The sequence below is a fragment of the Lynx canadensis genome, chromosome B3 (assembly GCF_007474595.2).
Source record: "Lynx canadensis isolate LIC74 chromosome B3, mLynCan4.pri.v2, whole genome shotgun sequence".
NCBI classification, from domain to species: Eukaryota; Metazoa; Chordata; class Mammalia; order Carnivora; family Felidae; genus Lynx; species Lynx canadensis.
The window spans coordinates 122,182,640-122,201,012 of NC_044308.2; the positions used below are offsets into that span (position 1 = coordinate 122,182,640).

General features: G+C 41.0%; 1 protein-coding gene across 2 annotated transcripts in view; it reads right to left on the minus strand.

The window, feature by feature from the left end:
• Positions 1–2,862: 2,862 nt before the first annotated feature.
• The window catches only part of ALKBH1 (alkB homolog 1, histone H2A dioxygenase), a 28,367-nt gene continuing 12,856 nt past the window's right edge, over positions 2,863–18,373 (minus strand). For both annotated transcript variants that reach the window (XM_030319681.1, XM_030319680.1), the window contains exons 4-6: positions 10,454–10,544; positions 5,104–5,297; positions 2,863–4,055 (exon numbers count right to left, since the gene is read on the minus strand). In XM_030319681.1, the coding sequence (XP_030175541.1) occupies positions 3,626–4,055; positions 5,104–5,297; positions 10,454–10,544 (715 nt within the window). In that variant the 3' untranslated portion in view covers positions 2,863–3,625. The remainder of the gene's footprint in view (positions 4,056–5,103; positions 5,298–10,453; positions 10,545–18,373) is intronic.

Here is an 18,373-nt window from a genome sequence, read left to right on the forward strand (position 1 = left end):
CCATCAACATTCACATTTTGTATGCATATGCTTTCAGTTTTTTTTAAAAACATGTAAACATTCTATACAAAATTATGCATGGTTTCATAACAGAATTTTCTCATTAAATATATAGTAAGAGTATTTTCTCAGATATCTACCGCTTCTTCTAAAAACATAACTTTTATTTTTTTATTTTTTTAGTGTTTATTTTTGAGAGAGAGAGAGAGAGAGAGAGAGAGGAGGGGCAGAGAGAGGAGACACAGAATCTGAAGCAGGCTCCAGGCTCTGAGCTGTCAGCACAGAGCCCGACATGGGGCTCAAACTCATGAACCGTGAGACCATGACCTGAGCCGAAGTCAGACGCTTAACTGACTGAGCCACCCAGGTGCCCTGAAAACATAACTTTTAATGGCTACAGACTTCCACTGTACGGGTATAGCACACACTCACTAGCACAGAACCACAAAGGCAGGTACTTTGTGCAAAGAACAGCACCTCTTGCATAGAAAACAGTGCTCAATAACCACTTACTGAATGAATACATGAATTTACCAATCAACTCCTGGATATTGAGCTTATTTTGGACTTTCACTATTACAAACATTCTTACACAAACATCTTGTGAACAGCGCTACTTCCTTACACTCAGTTCCTAGAAGTGACATTTATTGGGTTAAATGGTACACATTGTAAAACAGATTTAAGACCATCTGACTTATCATCAAACCACATCACTTCTGAGAGGACAAGGGGACAGAATTTAGGACTGTGATAACATTCCCACCAGCAGAGTATCCTATGAGTATCAGTTTCCCCAGGCTTAACACTGTGACTCCATTTTTTTTTAAATTTTTTAATGTTTATTTATTATTGAGAAACAGAGACAGAGCATGATTTGGGGGAGGGGCAGAGAGAAGGGGAGACACAGAATCCGAGACAGGCTCCAGGCTCCAAGCTGTCAGTGCAGAGCCCTACGCGGGGCTTGAACTCACAAATCGCAAAATCATGACCTGAGCCAAAGTCAGACGTTTAACCAACTGAGCCATCCAGGTGCCCTGTGACTCTACTCTTGACATCACATACATCCTAGATTGTACTGAGTATCACTCTGCATCTTTGTTATAAAATAATGAATACAAAAAAAAGATCTTCCCCTTGGTCCCTTCTCCTGGTCTCAGGTTCCTTAGTCTAGGGGTCATTCGAGCATGACAAAGCAACCATGGGTTGTCTATAAATGAATGTGACTGTAGGGGGGCTTGGGTGGCTCAGAGGGTTAGGCGATCGACTTCAGGTCATGATCTCAGTTCATGAGTTCAAGCCCCGCGTTGGGCTCTGTGCTGACAGCTCAGAGCCTGGAGCCTGGTTCGGATTCTGTGCGTGTGTGTCTCCCTCTCTGCCCCTCCCCTGCTTGCGGTCGGTCTCTCAAAAATAAACATTAAAAAAATTTTTTTAGAAATGAATGTGACTGTGTTCTCATAACACTATTTATGGACACAGAAATCTGGATTTCCTCTAATTTTCATAGGTCACAAAAATATTATTCATTTAATTTTTTTCTCCCCAGCCACTTAAAAATGTAAAAACTATTTTTAGTCTGTGGGCAGTACAAAAACAGGAAGTGGGTCAGAATTTGCTGACTCTTGACTTAGAAAATGTCTGGTAGACAACTAAAACAAACCTAGGGGATCACCGTCATGGAAATGTGGAAGAAATCATCAATTTTTCCTTTTTCCTGAATTGCATAATTTTCTGCTTGCTGTCAAAGTAGAGATGCAGTATATACATCTCCAACTATGTTCCTCATAAAAACAGACATAAATAAAAATGAGAGAGAATTTAATGGTATACACAAGTTTGCCCACTGTCCCACTCAATCGGCACATCCTTAGAGGGAGCACAGGCTGGGAGACCGGTTGCTATTCCCTCGGTTCGCCGCAGTTTCCACATGCTTTTCACAGCATACATATCTCACCTCATGGAGTGTGAGTTTACATTTTGAGTATGTACTTTTTTGTACCACACTGGTCCTAAACACAAGCCAACACCTTTATCTGATACTCAACTGAATAAAGAACCAACTATCCTAATGCTGAAGGATAGGCTGATCTATTGGATTTGCTAATGACAGTATGTTCGTTTCTAGTGGGTCACATATAATGTACACTATGGAAAATTTAAGGGATTTTTCCAGTGGTAATTTTAATTACATAAAATTTTCCCTATCATGCACTAAGTTTAGAGCCTTGCTACTTACACATAAGGGATGAATCTATTTTTATTTCTTAGAAAACAAGGATTAAAACATGAACTCAATATACAATGTTCCTAAGGAAAAAAAAAAGAAGGCAGGACAGAGGAATGAAGGTTTGCCGCAAGCAGCAGGTAGCCAAGTGGCTTCCAGCCAGTCGTCCACATAAACAAACAGGGATGTTTCTAAGAGCCCACGTAATAATAAAATATTGACACTACATTTCTAGAAAGGAGCACTAAATTCCCATTATCATTTGAAATATTAATATTCCCTAGAAGATGGTAGTAAATATTATCTTCATCTCTGAATGAGGAAACGGCGGTCCGGAGTCCAGAGAAATGGAGAACAACTCAGCTAAGGGTACTGTGATTCAAGTTGCTGGGGGCACAAAGATTAACACTTGGTGCTTCATGCATTTTCCAAGCTGTCCACAATCACAAAAGACAGCAGTGACTGGAATATCAAAGCAGATTCTCTCTTGTGTGACAGTCACAAAGAATACTTAGGGCAGAGCAGGATGGTATAGGGCAGAAACAGCTGGAGGGCTTCTACAGCATGAACAATGCAGCAAGTAAAAATAGGAAAAAACTAATCCCAGATATGTTAACCCTCAAAAATAGATACAGATCTTTAATTTAAAATAGAGAAAGTTTATTCATGGAGAAAACAGTTACAGAACACCCTTGGGGCTTTTTTAGTCCAACAATTAAAATTGCATTTAAAAAGTCAACAGGAAGAGTTTAGATCTAAAAGAAATCCGGAGAAACTCCTATTCCCCTTTCCTTGGATTTAGGTATACTTTATCTTTTAGGCAAGACAGACAACTATGATCGATTTCTTTTCTAGGAGATGAGATGTCTAGTTCCGCTATCTTAATGTGTATAGGACTCTTTTGTGAAGGCCAGAAAAGCTGGAAGAGAAAATCGCAGACTCTGAGGATGGCTAGTAGGATGAAAGGGAGGCGAACAGTTGGCTCTTGGAAGCACAATCTAACCACAAATCACCAGATGGGGTAGTGGCAGGGGCTTAACGTTATGTTTCCCATTAATAAAATCTGAGGTATTTAATAAAGCTCCATTAATGTGGAAACTCACTTCTACCTCCCCCAGAGGTAACGGCAGAGGCTGAGAGGGCTGTTCTGGAAGGTCAAAGCTCCTTGGACTTCTCACGTACGTTAGTGCCAACACCTAACCAGACTGGACCATAGCAAACGGTCTCTGAGCAGAGTGATGAACTGCTTTCCTCTTCAGGATGGGTTCCAAGGCAACAGTGTGATCGATGATGAGTTTTTCCCTGTTTTTGGCTTGTCTTGGTGCTGAAGTCTACAGCAATACAAAAAGTGTGGTCATTTACTTAAGACCTGCCTGAGCAAAAGAACGGGCTCTCCAAGTCTCAGCTGTCAGGGTTTAACTTTGCTCGTTTTACTTGGCTATTCTCATCATCCAGATGGCAGAAACCTTCTGTGGTGATGTCTCTTTTCTTCTCCTCTGTGGGTTCCGAAGGGAAGTCCTGGTCTATGGCCAATACCTGTCGGACAGTCATGTTAACACGAGCCGTTTTCAAGTAGCTGGTGCATACCTGCCAGTCCTCCTCAGAGCAGGGCTCTACCACTGAGTCTCTGGGGAGGACGGCTGGGAGAGGCGTCTCCAGGCAGCAAGGCAGGCCTTCCCCCTGAGAACTTGGGAGGACCCTCGGGACTGCATGGTTCAACAGGCGGCTGAAACCCGACATTACCATGATGTCACCGCTGTGCATAAACATGGCCGTGGGGGCTTCATCTCTTTTGAGACCACCCAGGAGAAAGATAGCAGACTGTCCGAAGCTACGAGAAAATAAGTAAAACAATACACAGTAGTAAGTTTCTGTTACTAACCGTGGCTGGGAAAGTTATTGCCAACTGTACTTTTTTCTAATTTCAGCCTGATATTTATTGCTTGCACATCCTTTTCAAACTGTGCTAAGACCCTTCTCTTCTGGCTTGTGTAAGTGACCAACCCATGATCTGCTGCTTACACTTATAATAGCCCACAGTACTGCTGCAAAATAAAATTTAAAGCAGTTAAACAAGTAGATTAAAAATTTTAGTATTACCCATATAAATTTTAGTGATGCACTTTTTAAAAAAAATTTTTAATGTTTATTTATTTTTGAGAGAGAGAGAGAGAGAGAGAGAGAGAGAGAATGCGCACAAGAGGCGTAGAGAGAGGGGGAGACACAGAATCTGAAGCAGGCTCCAGGCTCCGAGCTGTGAACACAGAACCTGACGTGGGGCTTGAATCCACAAACCATGAGACCATAACCTGAGCTGAAGCCAGATGCTTAACCGACTGAGCCACCCAGGTGCCCTGTGTGATGCACTTTCAAGATTTAAGCCTTCCAATAAACTGAGTCCTTTACTATATTTATCATGCTTGTTCACTTTAAAGATAGGACAATTAATAAAAGACTCTGTTCAGGCACTTTATTTGTGAGATACAGGTGTAGCACTTTGCCCAATTTCATGTCTGTTTAGGGAGACAAGGCAAGTAAACTACTCGGGGTTCTGTGCTTTCTCTTCCCTAGTCCAAACAGGTCGCTCACTTTGCCTTACAGCCTTCCACTGCCTATTCCACACACCACTGACGATACCTGTCAATACAAAAGGCAGATTCCACACATCTTAAACAGAAATATAACTGTAATTTGGTCATTACTCTTAAGGACTAGGCAAATTTTACTTATAACACTGTTAAGATGCCCAAGAGTAAAAGATTAGAGAGTCCAACCATTTCTTAAAGTTATAGCTTTTATTTATTTATTTTAGCTTAAAAACGCCTTAAAAAAGGAATGAAGTTTTAGGCAGTAATCCCAAATCCCTGGAACCAGCTTACCTGAAAGACAGCAGGGGTTTGGAGTGATCTAGTTCAGATCTGTCTACATGGATTCCCAGAGTGGAGTCCAATCGGTAGTAATTTAGGATGCCTGCCTCGGCTCGGAAACCCTGAAATCCACAGGCTGCGGCTACTTGCTCTGAGAGGAAAGCCAGGTCAGAAGGGAAAGGTGTATAATGATCGGCTGAGTATTTCTTTGATAAAAGTAGGGAAAATAAGAAAAATAAACAATGATCTCAGGAAAATAGGAAACTGTGGCAGAAAATTAATTACTGCTTTAAAATGATCTAACTTACATGTAATTCTAACACAGCATGATTTATCCATCTGTTTTTGAGGCATCCGGTAATCTTATAATGAGACATTCAAAATACTGAGCACCTGACATGAATAGTCACTTCTCTAAACAAGACATCCAGATGGCCAACAGGCACATGAAAAGATGCTCAATGTCAGTCCTCATCAGGGAAATACAAATCAAAACCACACTGAGATATCACCTCACACCAGTCAGAGTGGCTAAAATGAACAAATCAGGAGACTATAGATGCTGGAGAGGATGTGGGGAAACGGGAACCCTCTTGCACTGCTGGTGCGATTGCAAACTGGTGCAGCTACTCTGGAAAACAGTGTGGAGGTTCCTCAAAAAATTAAAAGTAGATCTACCCTCTGACCCAGCAATAGCACTGCTAGGAATTTACCCAAGGGATACAGGAGTGCTGATGCACAGGGGCACTTGTACCCCAATGTTTATAGCAGCACTTTCAACAATAGCCAAATTATGGAAAGAGCCTAAATGTCCATCAACTGATGAATGGATAAAGAAGTTGTGGTTTATATACATAATGGAATACTACTTGGCAATGAGAAAGAATGAAATATGGCCTTTTGTAGCAATGTGGATGGAACTGGAGAGTGTTATGCTAAGTGAAATAAGTCAAACAGAGAAAGACAGATACCACATGTTTTCACTCTTATGTGGATCCTGAGAAACTTAACAGAAGACCATGGGGGAGGGGATGGGGAAAAAAAGTTACAGAGAAGGGAAGGAGGCAAACCATAAGAGGCTCTTAAAAACTGAGAATAAACTGAGGGTTGATGGGGGATGGGAGGGAGGGGAAAGTGGGTGATGGGTATTGAGGGCACCTGTTGGGATGAGCACTGGGTGTTGTATGGAAACCAATTTGACAATAAATTTCATATTAAAAATAAACAAACCATTAAAAAAAAGAAAAACAAAATACTGAGCACCTATAACATGGCAGGCACCATGTCATGCAGTGATAAATTAAACAAGTTCACCCTGTATGGAGTCTATACATGAAACAATTATTATGTCTCTCTCTGGTATACTTTAATCCCAAATAGGATCATTCTCTTAAGATAAAAGAGCAACTCGGGGTGCCTGGGTGGCTCAGTCGGTTGAGCGTCCGACTTCGGCTCAGGTCGTGATCTCACGGTTTGTGAGTTCGAGCCCCGCGTTGGGCTCTGTGCTGAAAGGTCAGAGCCTGGAGCCTGCTTCTGCTTCTGTGTCTCCCTCTCTCTCTGCCCCTAACCCACTCGCATTCTGTCTCTGTCAAAAATAAATAAACATTAAAAAAAAATTAAAAAAAAAAAAGATAAAAGAGCAACTCAAAACTGTCACTGCCAAGAGGTACATGATGACTAAATGTAATGTGATGTCTTGGAACAGAAAAAGGACATCAGTTAAAAACTAAGAAAACTGAGGGGCGCCAGGGTGGCTCAGTTGGTTAAATAGCCAACTTTAGCTCAGGTCATGATTTTGCGGTTCATGAGTTCGAGCCCCGTGTCAGGCTCTGTGCTGAAAGCTCAGAGCCTGGAGCCTGCTTTGGATTCTGTGTCTCCCTTTCTCTTTGCCCCTCCCCCACTCACCCTCTGTCTCTCAAAAATAAATAAACATTAAAAAAAATCTAAGAAAATTGAATGAAAAACTAAGGAAATGTGAATGAAATATGGACTTCACCATTATAATAATGTATTAACATTGGTTCATTAGGTAAGACAAAGATACCATAATAATGTAAGATGTTAATAATAGGGAAAACTGGGTGTAAGGTATATGAGAACCCTGTACTATCTTTTCAACTTTTCTGCAAATCTAAAACTATTCTAAAATACAAAGCTTATTAAAAAAAAAGCAACTCAAACATGATAGCCAGTTTGGTTTTAGGACCTTCAGCCCATATATGGCCTACTGCCAATTTCACTGGTCAATCTGACAAGATGCCATGCTCAAAACTTTGGAACTGAAACTGACTTATACCGTGGTCAAGGTGGGACCTTAAAATGGAAGTAATTTTCAGCATTCATCTCTCTGAACTGTTTTTAGCACATAAAGATCACAAATATCTTTCTCTTAAAAAAAAAAAAAAAAAAAAAAAGAGGCCAGAAGACTCTTTCTTTCCAAAACCCAGCAATTCAGGAGCACGTCAAGGTGGTAGACGAGGGTGAGGGCTACCCCAGTGAGGTAAGCCTGCAGCAGCCCCAATCCCCTTTGTCTCGCTGCTGCTCTCACATCGCCCTTTGCCCAATCAACCTCAAAATGATTAGAAAACCCACTTCTGTCTTAAATCTCCGCGAGTGTCCTGATGTACCCCAGCTGTAGCAAAGCTCTGGAGAGAATGTATTTACTTTGGCCAGAAGTGAGCTTTAACTTCAGGTTAAGGATGTGATAAGTCTTTGATGGATGGCCAAGTCTCCTCAGTTGAAATTTCTCTTTTATTTTTTCCTTCTCCTTTTCCTGAACTGTAAATAAGAGTTCCTATTTATTCTTGAAGAGAACTTTAAGGGATTTTCTCCACCCTTTCAAGTTTCAGTTCTTCACAAGATCAACTACTCAGAGCCACTGTTCCAACACAAGGCTGGCTGTGCTGTGATCAAAGAAGTGCCTTTGTGGGCTTCTAACTCCATCCAAACTGTCTATCCACTAGTCTTCTTATGTCTCTTCCACTTTTCTCTGCTTACTCATTTAGTTTCTGGTAATTTTTCACTCCACATTTTTCTTAGTAAATGAGAGTACCTTTAAGTCCTGGGGGAATAACAGTACCACCAATAAAAATAACATCATAAAAAACAATGAGCTAACATTTACTGTGTTAATGCATTTAACTGCACAGAACAGCCTAGCACTGCTGTTATGCGGGCATTGAGCCTCTGACTCTCATACCCACCTTATGAGGTAGGCACTATCCTATTCAATATTGAATACTGAATATTCATATTCAATCCTGGGCTGGCTAAGCCAGAAAGAATCACAGGCTATTTCCCCAAACACAGATATCTATATTTCCACTGAATCTGCATCACTGAAAGTAAGAATTATATCATGAACATTTCTGAGCAACATTTATCCTTATTTTGAGCAGTTAAATGTATTTGTTAATAAGCTGGTTTCACTGAAACTATGGAGCTTTTAGAAAGTAACTAGTTAGTGGGAAGATGGGTCTATGCCATTCTGTTTATTCAGTTTATTCTAAGAATTAGTCCTTCCACTTGGTGGCAAACATCTCATGGAGACAGGCTGCCAGTGATAAAGGAGGAACTTTTGGAAGCAGAGAGGTCAGGAAAGGAAATCGTACTTTAAGAAAAGAGAACTTTGTTAACTGTAGGACATTTTTTCCCATCTGTGTCTTACTCAGACCTTATATAGCAGGCAAAGGTGTCTTTTTTGAGTTCATGGAAAAGTACACCAGAAGTATATGGAGCTCCTTTTTTTTACACCAAATAGGTATCATGTAGAAAATACAGGCTCTTAGCATAACACTCTCTAGTTCCAACCACATCGCTACAAAAGGCCGTATTTCATTCTTTCTCATTGCCAAGTAGTATTCCATTGTGTATATAAACCACAACTTCTTTATCCATTCGTCAGTCGATGGACATTTAGGCTCTTTCCATAATTTGGCTTTTGTTGAAAGTGCTGTTATAAACATTGGGGTACAAGTGCCCCTGTGCATCAGCACTCCTGTTTCCCTTGGGTAAATTCCTAGCAGTGCTATTGCTGGGTCAGAGGGTAGATCTATTTTTAATTTTTTGAGGAACCTCCACACTGTTTTCCACGGTGGCTGCACCAGTTTGCATTCCCACCAACAGTGCAAGAGGGTTCCCGTTTCTCCACATCCTCTCCAGCATCTATAGTCTCCTGATTTGTTCATTGTAGCCACTCTGACTGGTGTGAGAATGTATCTCAGTGTGGTTTTGATTTCTATTTCCCTGATGAGGAGTGATGTTGAGAAAGACAGATACCATGTGTTTTCACTCTTATGTGGATCCTGAGAAACTTAACATAAGACTGTGGGGGAGGGGAAGGAAGAAAAAAAAAAAAAGAGAGGGAGGGAGCCAAATCATAAGAGACTCTTAAAAACTGAGAATAGGGGCGCCTGGGTGGCTCAGTCGGTTAAGCGTCCGACTTCAGCTCAGGTCATGATCTCGCGGTCCGTGAGTTCGAGCCCCGCAGCGGGCTCTGGGCTGATGGCTCAGAGCCTGGAGCCTGCTTCCGATTCTGTGTCTCCCTCTCTCTCTGCCCCTCCCCGTTCATGCTGTGTCTCTCTCTGTCTCAAAAATAAATAAACGTTAAAAAAAAAAATTAAAAAAAAAAAAACTGAGAATAAACTGAGGGTTATTGGGGGTGGGAGGGAGGGGAAAGTGGGTGATGGGCACTGAGGAGGGCACCTGTTGGGATGAGCACTGGTGTTTATATGGAAACCAATTTGACAATAAATTTCATATTAAAAAAAAAAAAGAAATTGCCAGGGTTCATATCCATCCTAACCAATGATGTATTTTCCACACAATCACTCAAAGTATATAAGTCAAATCATCTACCAATTCTAGATGATCTTCTTTGCTGTCAAATTTATTAAAATCTGTGCTTTTGCTTAAAGACCTCTGGTAGACAAAGACAATGTATAAAGATGTATCTATAACTATAAACATATCTCAACATGTATTAAATTATTTGATGGAAAAAAAAAGAAAATACAGGCTCAACAAACACTAAACAATAATGGAAATAAAGATTTTAATTGAGAATTGTTCTTAAATACAATAAAGAAAAATCTATATCCCTGAAATGTACTTAGAGCACCAATGACTTCTGATGAAATAATATAACGTAAGGGCATTTGAAGAAGAAATTTCATCCTGGGAAAAATTACTCATTCCTCTTGAGATACTGTTATCAAGAGGATTTTAAGAGACAGATGAAAGAGATCCCTGCACAAATGGATAATCTGATACTTTAAAATAGTGGCCAGGAAGAAATCCAATCACTGAGCCCAAGGAGTGTAAAAAGTGGAAGACAATGGAATTAGCAAGAAAATGTGAATACCTTACTGTCCCAGTTATAATGGTAGCCTAGGGTCACCCAGCGCAACTTCTCCAGTAAACTTCGGGGTCTCCGTTTATTCACTTCCTTAAGCCTGTGAAGATTAGGGACAAAAGAGGATTGAATTATTCACCTCAATTGGCAGCAAAGGCTCTCTGCCTGGAGTAAATCTGCTTTCCTTGGTATAAGCTGTTGGCCAAGATCTTGATAGGAAAAATGAGAAAAGACAAATGAGTTGACCAAGAATATAATAACACTAAAAAAACATGTTAGCATCTCTCATTTTCAGTCCTTGTTCTAAATCCTCTGCTAAACGGGATCAATTTTAAGTGGCAAGTCTCCGGCATCTCAATAATGACAAAATAAGAATAACAACAGAAATGTTTTTACCCATCCACTGGAAATGGGACCACAGACACTACGGGTAATTGAAAAATTGGCTAACAGAGCATGTTCTATTTGGTTTGCTCAAAGTGGGGTATGATTAATCATAGGTATCACTATGTCTAATGATGGTGGCTTCCCAGAATTATAGGTTGGGGGACAAAGTTTGGCAAAATATAGTATACAACCAAAAATAACCGGTGTAACAAGATTTCTTTAACCCTATAAAACAGCTTAGATAATTGAGGCTTAGCTAACAATTAAGGACCACTGTAATTGATTTGGTTCTGGACATCCATTTCAAAACACAGGGGGTTTCTGTAAAACAGAGACATGCACTTCCTGCAATTACATCCTGTCTCATCAAATCTATGGGATTAACTATGTTTTTCCTTTTCTTTTAATGTTTATTTATTTTTGAGAGAGAGAGACAGAAGTCAAGCAGGGGAGGGGCAGAGAGAGAGAGGGTGACGCAGAATCCGAAGCAGGCTCCAGGCTCTGAGTTGTCAGCACAGAACCTGACGCAGGGCTTGAACTCACAAACTGCAAGATCATGACCTGAGCTGAAGTTGGACACTTAACCTACTTGAGCCACCCAGGCACCTCACCTATTCTTTTTCTAAAGAGGAAGAAGCTTCTTTGATTTACCTCTGAATACCTAAAAATGCAAGAATGCTAGGCCTAGTAATTTTAGTTTTTTTTCCTATGTGATTTATATCATCAATTGATCGAATTTTTTTTTGGTCCCAAAACCACTCGTGTTTAAAAAGAAAAGATTAGGGGCGCCTGGATGGCGCAGTCGGTTGGGCGTCCGACTTCAGCCAGGTCACGATCTCGCAGTCCGTGAGTTCGAGCCCCGCGTCAGGCTCTGGGCTGATGGCTCGGAGCCTGGAGCCTGTTTCCAATTCTGTGTCTCCCTCTCTCTCTGCCCCTCCCCCGTTCATGCTCTGTCTCTCTCTGTCCCAAAAATGAATAAACGTTGAAAAAAAAATTAATAAAAAAAAAAAATAAAAAGAAAAGATTAAACTGCTTTAAGGAGTTTATATTTGACAAGAGATGACAGATAAGAAGAAAAAATGAGGGGAAAATTCAAGGCAGTATAAAATCTGTACCAAACTGAACATCACAAGACTTTGAAGGACAATAGAATTAAGAAAAAAGGAGAGCTCAAAGTTAGCTGTCTAATCAGTTAAGGCTTCATGGCAGAGTTGGGAGTTGAACAAGGCATTGAAGAATGGCCAGCACTTAAACAGGGAGTGGAGCAGTGGGCAATACAGGCATACGACATGAGCAGAAGCAAAGGATTTATTAGAGACTCACACTGTAAGTGGCACTCGTCTTGATGTTTGACAGAGTTTACAGAATAGATGCTATCTGTCCTCACAGAGTTTACATTCTAAGAAAGACACCATGACACAGATATACATCAAGACCAGCAGCTAAAAGGAATGGAACACTGATTTATTTAGGACAGCAGTGCAGAAAAGAAACACAGCAGATCTGACTGCTATCCTTTGAAAGGCCTGGTCATTGGCAAGCATCTGGAACTCGGAATTTGGGGAGGTTCACACCGTTCCCAGAACTGCTGCTCACTGGGCCTAAACTTTTTCTGCAAAATAATAAGGTTTACGTTAAACACCAGCTTCCTTCTGGGAGTCTAGAATTTTGATATATGTCAGACAGAGACTGTCAATGTGACCAGCCCCTAGTCAAAACCTGGGCACTGAGCTTCCCGGGTAGACAACATTTCAAATTTGTCACAACTTGTTATCGGGGGAATTAAGCACACCTTGTGTGACTTCACTGGGAGAAAACCCTGGAAGCTTGAGGCTGATTTTCCCAGGACTCTGCTCAATTCATCTTTTCCCTTCACTGATTGTGCTCTGTATTCTTTGAACTGGAATAAATCCTATCCATGAAGACAACTATATTGTGAGCCCTGCTGGTGAATCACCAAACTCAGGTAAGGTCTCAGGGACACTTGGCATGAGAAAAAATGGATAACTAGTAACAATTTAGGGGAAACAACATGTAAGCTTGGCCAGTTACTGCCACTATCTGGGATGAACAGTTATCATGCAGAATGACCATACATTATTTAAATTTTCTACATGTAAAAACTAAAAACTGAAAGAAAAAAAAAAAAAGGAATGCACAGTTACTAACACAACCTGAATTCTATCTATGTGTCTTCAACTAAAGGTACAGATAAAAGAACTCCCTAATGATCCCCCAGGAGAATACAATCTACCTTACTAGACTTGAGACAGAAAAATAAGAACGACCTCTTATTTCTGGACTCAAGTGAATCTGATGTATCAGTGTGTATGCCACTTAGTTTCTGCCAAGTGGTTTCCAAATTTTAATGCTCATGAGAATCATCTAGAGGCTTGTTAAAATTTGCATGGCTGGGCCCAGGCCTACAAATTCTGATTCAGCAGGTCTAGGGTGGAGCCTAAGAATCTGAATCTCTAAGTTCCCAAAGTGATGCTGATGAATCAGGGGCCATACTTTGGGAAACACTATTTCAGCCAAAATTAAAAAACAAAACAAAATACCTTCCATCTTTCTAGATCAATAAAAGATCATTTTATTCTTGATGAGAAACCCATACTATTATACTAAAACTAGACCAGGGGTGCCTGGGTGGCTTAGTCGGTTAGTCAGACTCTTGATTTCAGCTTAGGTCATGATCTCATGGTTCATGAGATCAAGCCCTGTGTGGGGCTCTGTGCTGTCAGCTTGGGATTCTCTTCCCCACTCTCTCTTTCTTAAAATAAATAAACACTAAAAACAACAACAACTAAAACAAAAACTAGACCAGGGCACCTGGGTGGCTCAGCTGGTTAAGCATTGGACTCTTGATTTCAGCTCAGGTCATGATCCCAGGGTTGTGGGATCGAGCCTTGCACTGGGCTCTGTGCTGTTGGAGCCTGTTTAGTATTCTCTCTCTCCCTCCCTCTGCCCCTCTCCCTGACTCGTGTGCTCCAAAAAAAAAAAAAAAAAAAAAATACAGGGAAATTAATTAAAAACAAACAAAAGCCCCCAAAACTAGGGGCGCCTGGGTGGCTCAGTCTGACTTTGGCTCATGTCATGATCTCATGGTTCATGAGTGCAAGCCCTGCATCGGGTTCTATGCTGATAGCTCAGAGCCTGGAGACTGATTTGGATTCTGTGTCTTCCTCTCTCTCTGCCCTCCCCTGAGCGCACTCTATCCCTCTCAAAAATAAATAAACTTAAAAAAACAAAACAAAATAAAAAACAAAAAAAACCCAACAACCTAAAAAAAAAACCCCAAACCCCAAACTAGACCAATCTGAACAAATAAAGATAACAACAATGCAGCTCTAAAAATAATATAGAGGGTGATGGTATTTCAGACATCTGGTATGGCATCAACAAGCTGCTTTTCCATCAAAAGATTCAAGGTATATGCTATTGTAATTAACAAAGATTTATGGTATTAGTAAAATTATCAAAATTATAGTAATGACCAAACATGACCAGAATCCTCCTGTACCTTTTTAAAAAATTTTTATTTATTTTTGAGAGAGAGAGAGAGAGAGAGAGAGAGAGAGAGAGAGAGAGAGAGACAGGCAGAGTGTGAGCAGGAGAGGGGCAGAAAGAGGTAGAGACAGAATCTGAAGCAGGCCCCAGGCTCAGCTGTCAGCACAGAGCCTGACACAGGGCTTGAACCCACGAACCATGAGATCATGACCTGAGCTGAAGTTGGAGGCTTAACTGAGACACCCAGGCGCCCTGCCCTCTATGATATACCTTTCACAATTTTTTCCTGTTTTAGGAAACCAAAAGAACATCTCTTTTCTACCTTAATTGTATCACTATAAGGATGGCTTTGGGTTTTGCCTTGTATTCTTGGGGGGATTGGTGTAAGCGTATAAGAGCATTAAGCCCAGGCCACATAACAAAAAAGAAAAAAAAAGGCTTAAAGACTTGTGCAGTAAGGGGTGCCTGGGTGGCTCAGTTGGCAAAGCATCCAACTCTTGATTTTGGCTCAGGTCATGATCTTGCAGTTGTGAGACTGAGCCCCACATCAGGTCCCACACTGTTAGTGTGGGGCCTGCTTGGGATTCCCTCTCTCCCTCTCTCAAATAAACAAACTCAAAAACAAAAACAAAAACTTAAACAAACTTAAAAAAAAGCCGACTTGTGCAGTGAAAGTACAGTTGTGATGACTGAGTGTGCCATTGTGAGGATAATTACATACACACACACACATTTTGTGTAATGTGTTAGACCCATGTAGTTAGTATATGATTCCACCCTTGATTTCATATTGTCTTCTGAGAACACAATTTCAATTCTTGTCTTTGAAGGAATTTCTGGAAGGAAAGTCACAACAATTATAAGACCAGCTTTGCAGATGTGAGAGCACTACTGGCTAACACTGGCCACTTCCTATCTCAGCACTACTTAGTGACATTCTGGTCCCTGTGGGCTTTGGGTAACAAAGATTCCAAAATATTCACCCTTAAGCACTGTGAATAGTTTAAAGCCAAAACCAAGTTTAACGCACTCCCAGATCATTTGCAAGCAGGAAATACTGATGGATTAATAAAGGGGGTGGGCTGTTCTCTTTTTAAACCTGACTTGTCCAAAAGGAGGCCAAGAAGGCTTAAGGCTTGGTGCCAACAGAGCTGCCACATCCACTCTAAGGAATGCAAGGGGTATGCTGGCACCTAACTTTAAATCTTCATCCAATTATCTAAAAGAATGTTTTCAACCAAATATGACCTTGATTACTGGTTCTCACTGAAAGCAAACACACTCCGCTCCCTGCCTCTGCTGCAGCTCCAGGCACCCATGATGGATGGGTCAGCTGGCCACCTTCTCCCCTGGTCAATGTGCCCACACAGCAGTCTGCTCATTTCCTGTCATGGCTAAGTGCTTTATGTACGCGCTGGCATTTATGGTGCCGCTTTCAACTGTACCTAACTGGGTGAAAATGGACTGTCCTGCCTGTCCACTCATTGTGCAGTGGGGAGTTTGGGTGTCATAACTAAGCACTGGCATGGTCTTTTCTTCCTTGCTTCAAGGGACATTAGCAAATCGTTGTGAAAGTAAACGTCTGAGGGCAGAAAAGGTCTGAAGGCTGTTTTTGATAAAATACTATTACAGGTATTTATTTTTTTCAATCATTTTTAAAAGCTTGGAAATTGTGTCCTTTCTAACTCTGAATATTTCCCTCCATGAGAACAACTTTCTGTTCTTCCTCTCCTAGTCTCTCACATCCATTAAACCTAAGGTTCCACCTCCTGTTCTCAGAACTCCATTTTCTCAGAATTTGAGTGCTTCCAGTTGTCTCCCTTCTCAACCTAAACCTCACAGTCAAACCCTGAACATGGACATCCAGTTAATTCCATCTGGATTGCCAACACTGTTTTGCTATCTTGCAAATATTTACTCTCAGTTAATCTACCTTCTGTTCTAAACCTTCAGCATCCATCTTAAGTTGTGAGTCCTGCTCTTACTCCCTTTGAGGACAACAAGAGTCCAGAGGCCTGAGCAAAACATCCAGTGAGCAACTTTGAGCTTTCTCTCCCATACCTCTAAACTTTGCATAATCTGTACTCTGTCCTTCCCTCCCTCCTGGTTTCAGCAGGGGTTCTACTTCTTTCCTCGAAGGCCAATTCTACACCTATGTTGCCTCCCATTTCCCTGACACAGCCTCAGAGACATTCCTTCATTCATCACCTTTCTGCTCCTATTTTCCAGTCTTCCTCTGCACTTTGGTCTTTCTCTTGATCTGCAGAAACGTTCAACACTTCCACATACTTAAGAAAAAACAACAAGCATCTTCTTAACTTAACCTCTTAGTCGAGTACCCTGCCTATGTCCCATTTCCTTCTGCCCCACCTCTCTCCTTCCCTTCACAATCGAACCTTCCCAAAAGGACTGCACAGTGGCCACCCTCACTGCAACCTGACTTCTGCTTCCACCACTCCACCAAAAGTAGTTTCTTAATTTCAAGTACACCACTTAATTGTCCTTAGGCCTACTGACATGGTTGGCCCTTCTTTTATTCTGGAAACATTTTCCTGTCTTGACTTCTAATAGCATTCCCCCAACCCAAGCTGATACTTTCTAGAGCTAATGGCTTTCTTTTCTCTGTATGTTTTCCACTAAACAAACAATCACATCCATTCTCATTGCTTCATTAGTCTTTTTTTTTTTTTAAAGTAAACTCTATGCCCAATGTGGGGCTTGGACTCATGACCCCAACATCAAGAGTTGCACACTCTACTGACTGAGCCAGCCACATACCATGCTATACTATGGTCTTTATGTAGAACCCCCACATCTCCCTCTCTGACTTCACTCCTAAACTCAGTTCCATGTTTCCAGAGGGATACTGGACACACTTACCTGGATACTCCACAGGCATTTCAGAAACATGAATCTCTAAACTACACTAAGGATTGTCTCTGCTCCTTCTTCTCTTCCTCTAATCCTATTTCCATTAAAAATCTTAGATTATAATGTTACAATGAATGTGGAGGTGTAGTTATCTTTTCGAGACAATGTTTTCGTCTCCTCTGGAGATATACCCAGCTGTGGAACAGCTGCACCCTCTGGTAGTCCTATTTTTTATTTTTGAGGAACCTCTACAGTTTTACATAAATAACTGCAGTATTATTTGTAACAGCCAAGACAAAGAAACAACCTTAGTGTCCACCGATGAATGAATGGATAAAGAAAATGTGATACACAACCCATACACGAATATTATTCAGCCATAAAAAAGGAAATCCTGCCATGTGTGACAACATGAACCTCGAGGGCACTGTGCTAAGTGAAATGTCAGACGGGGAAAGACAAATACTGTGTGATCTTACTCATACGCAGAATCTAAAAAATCCAAACCTGCAGAAACCGAGAAGACTGAAGGTGCCAAAGGTAGGAACGGGTGCGTGTGGGCGAGATGAGTGAATGTGGTCAAAAAGTGAAAACTTCCAGCTATAGGAAAGTAAGTGCTGGGGATGCAATATACAGCATGGTGACTATAGCTAACAATGCTGTATTGTGTATTTGCCAAGAGAGCAGATCTTAAAGGTCTCATCACAAGAAAAATAAATTATAACTCTGTAAGGTGACTGTTGTTAACTTATTACAGTAATCATTCTGCAATATATACACATATCAAATTGCTATATTGTACACCCTGAACTAATAAAATGTACATCAATTATATCAATAGTACTGGAAAAAAAACTCACAACAAAAACCTCAGTTTTGCCCTATTATCCGTGGATAATCCTTAACTTCTTGTCTCTTGATTCGCATAATCTCTTGGTCAGCAAGCCTTGTTAACAATGTCTTTTCCAGACCTTTATCATCTTGTGCATGGATTATTAAGCTAGATTTTTTTAAATGTTTATTTATTTTTGAGAAAGAGAGAGAGAGAGAGAGAGAGAAGAGAGAGAAAGCATGTACGCGTGTGGAGTAGGAGCAGAGAGGGGGGACAGAGGATCCGAAACAGGATCCATGCTGACAGCACAAAGCCCATTGTGCGGCTTG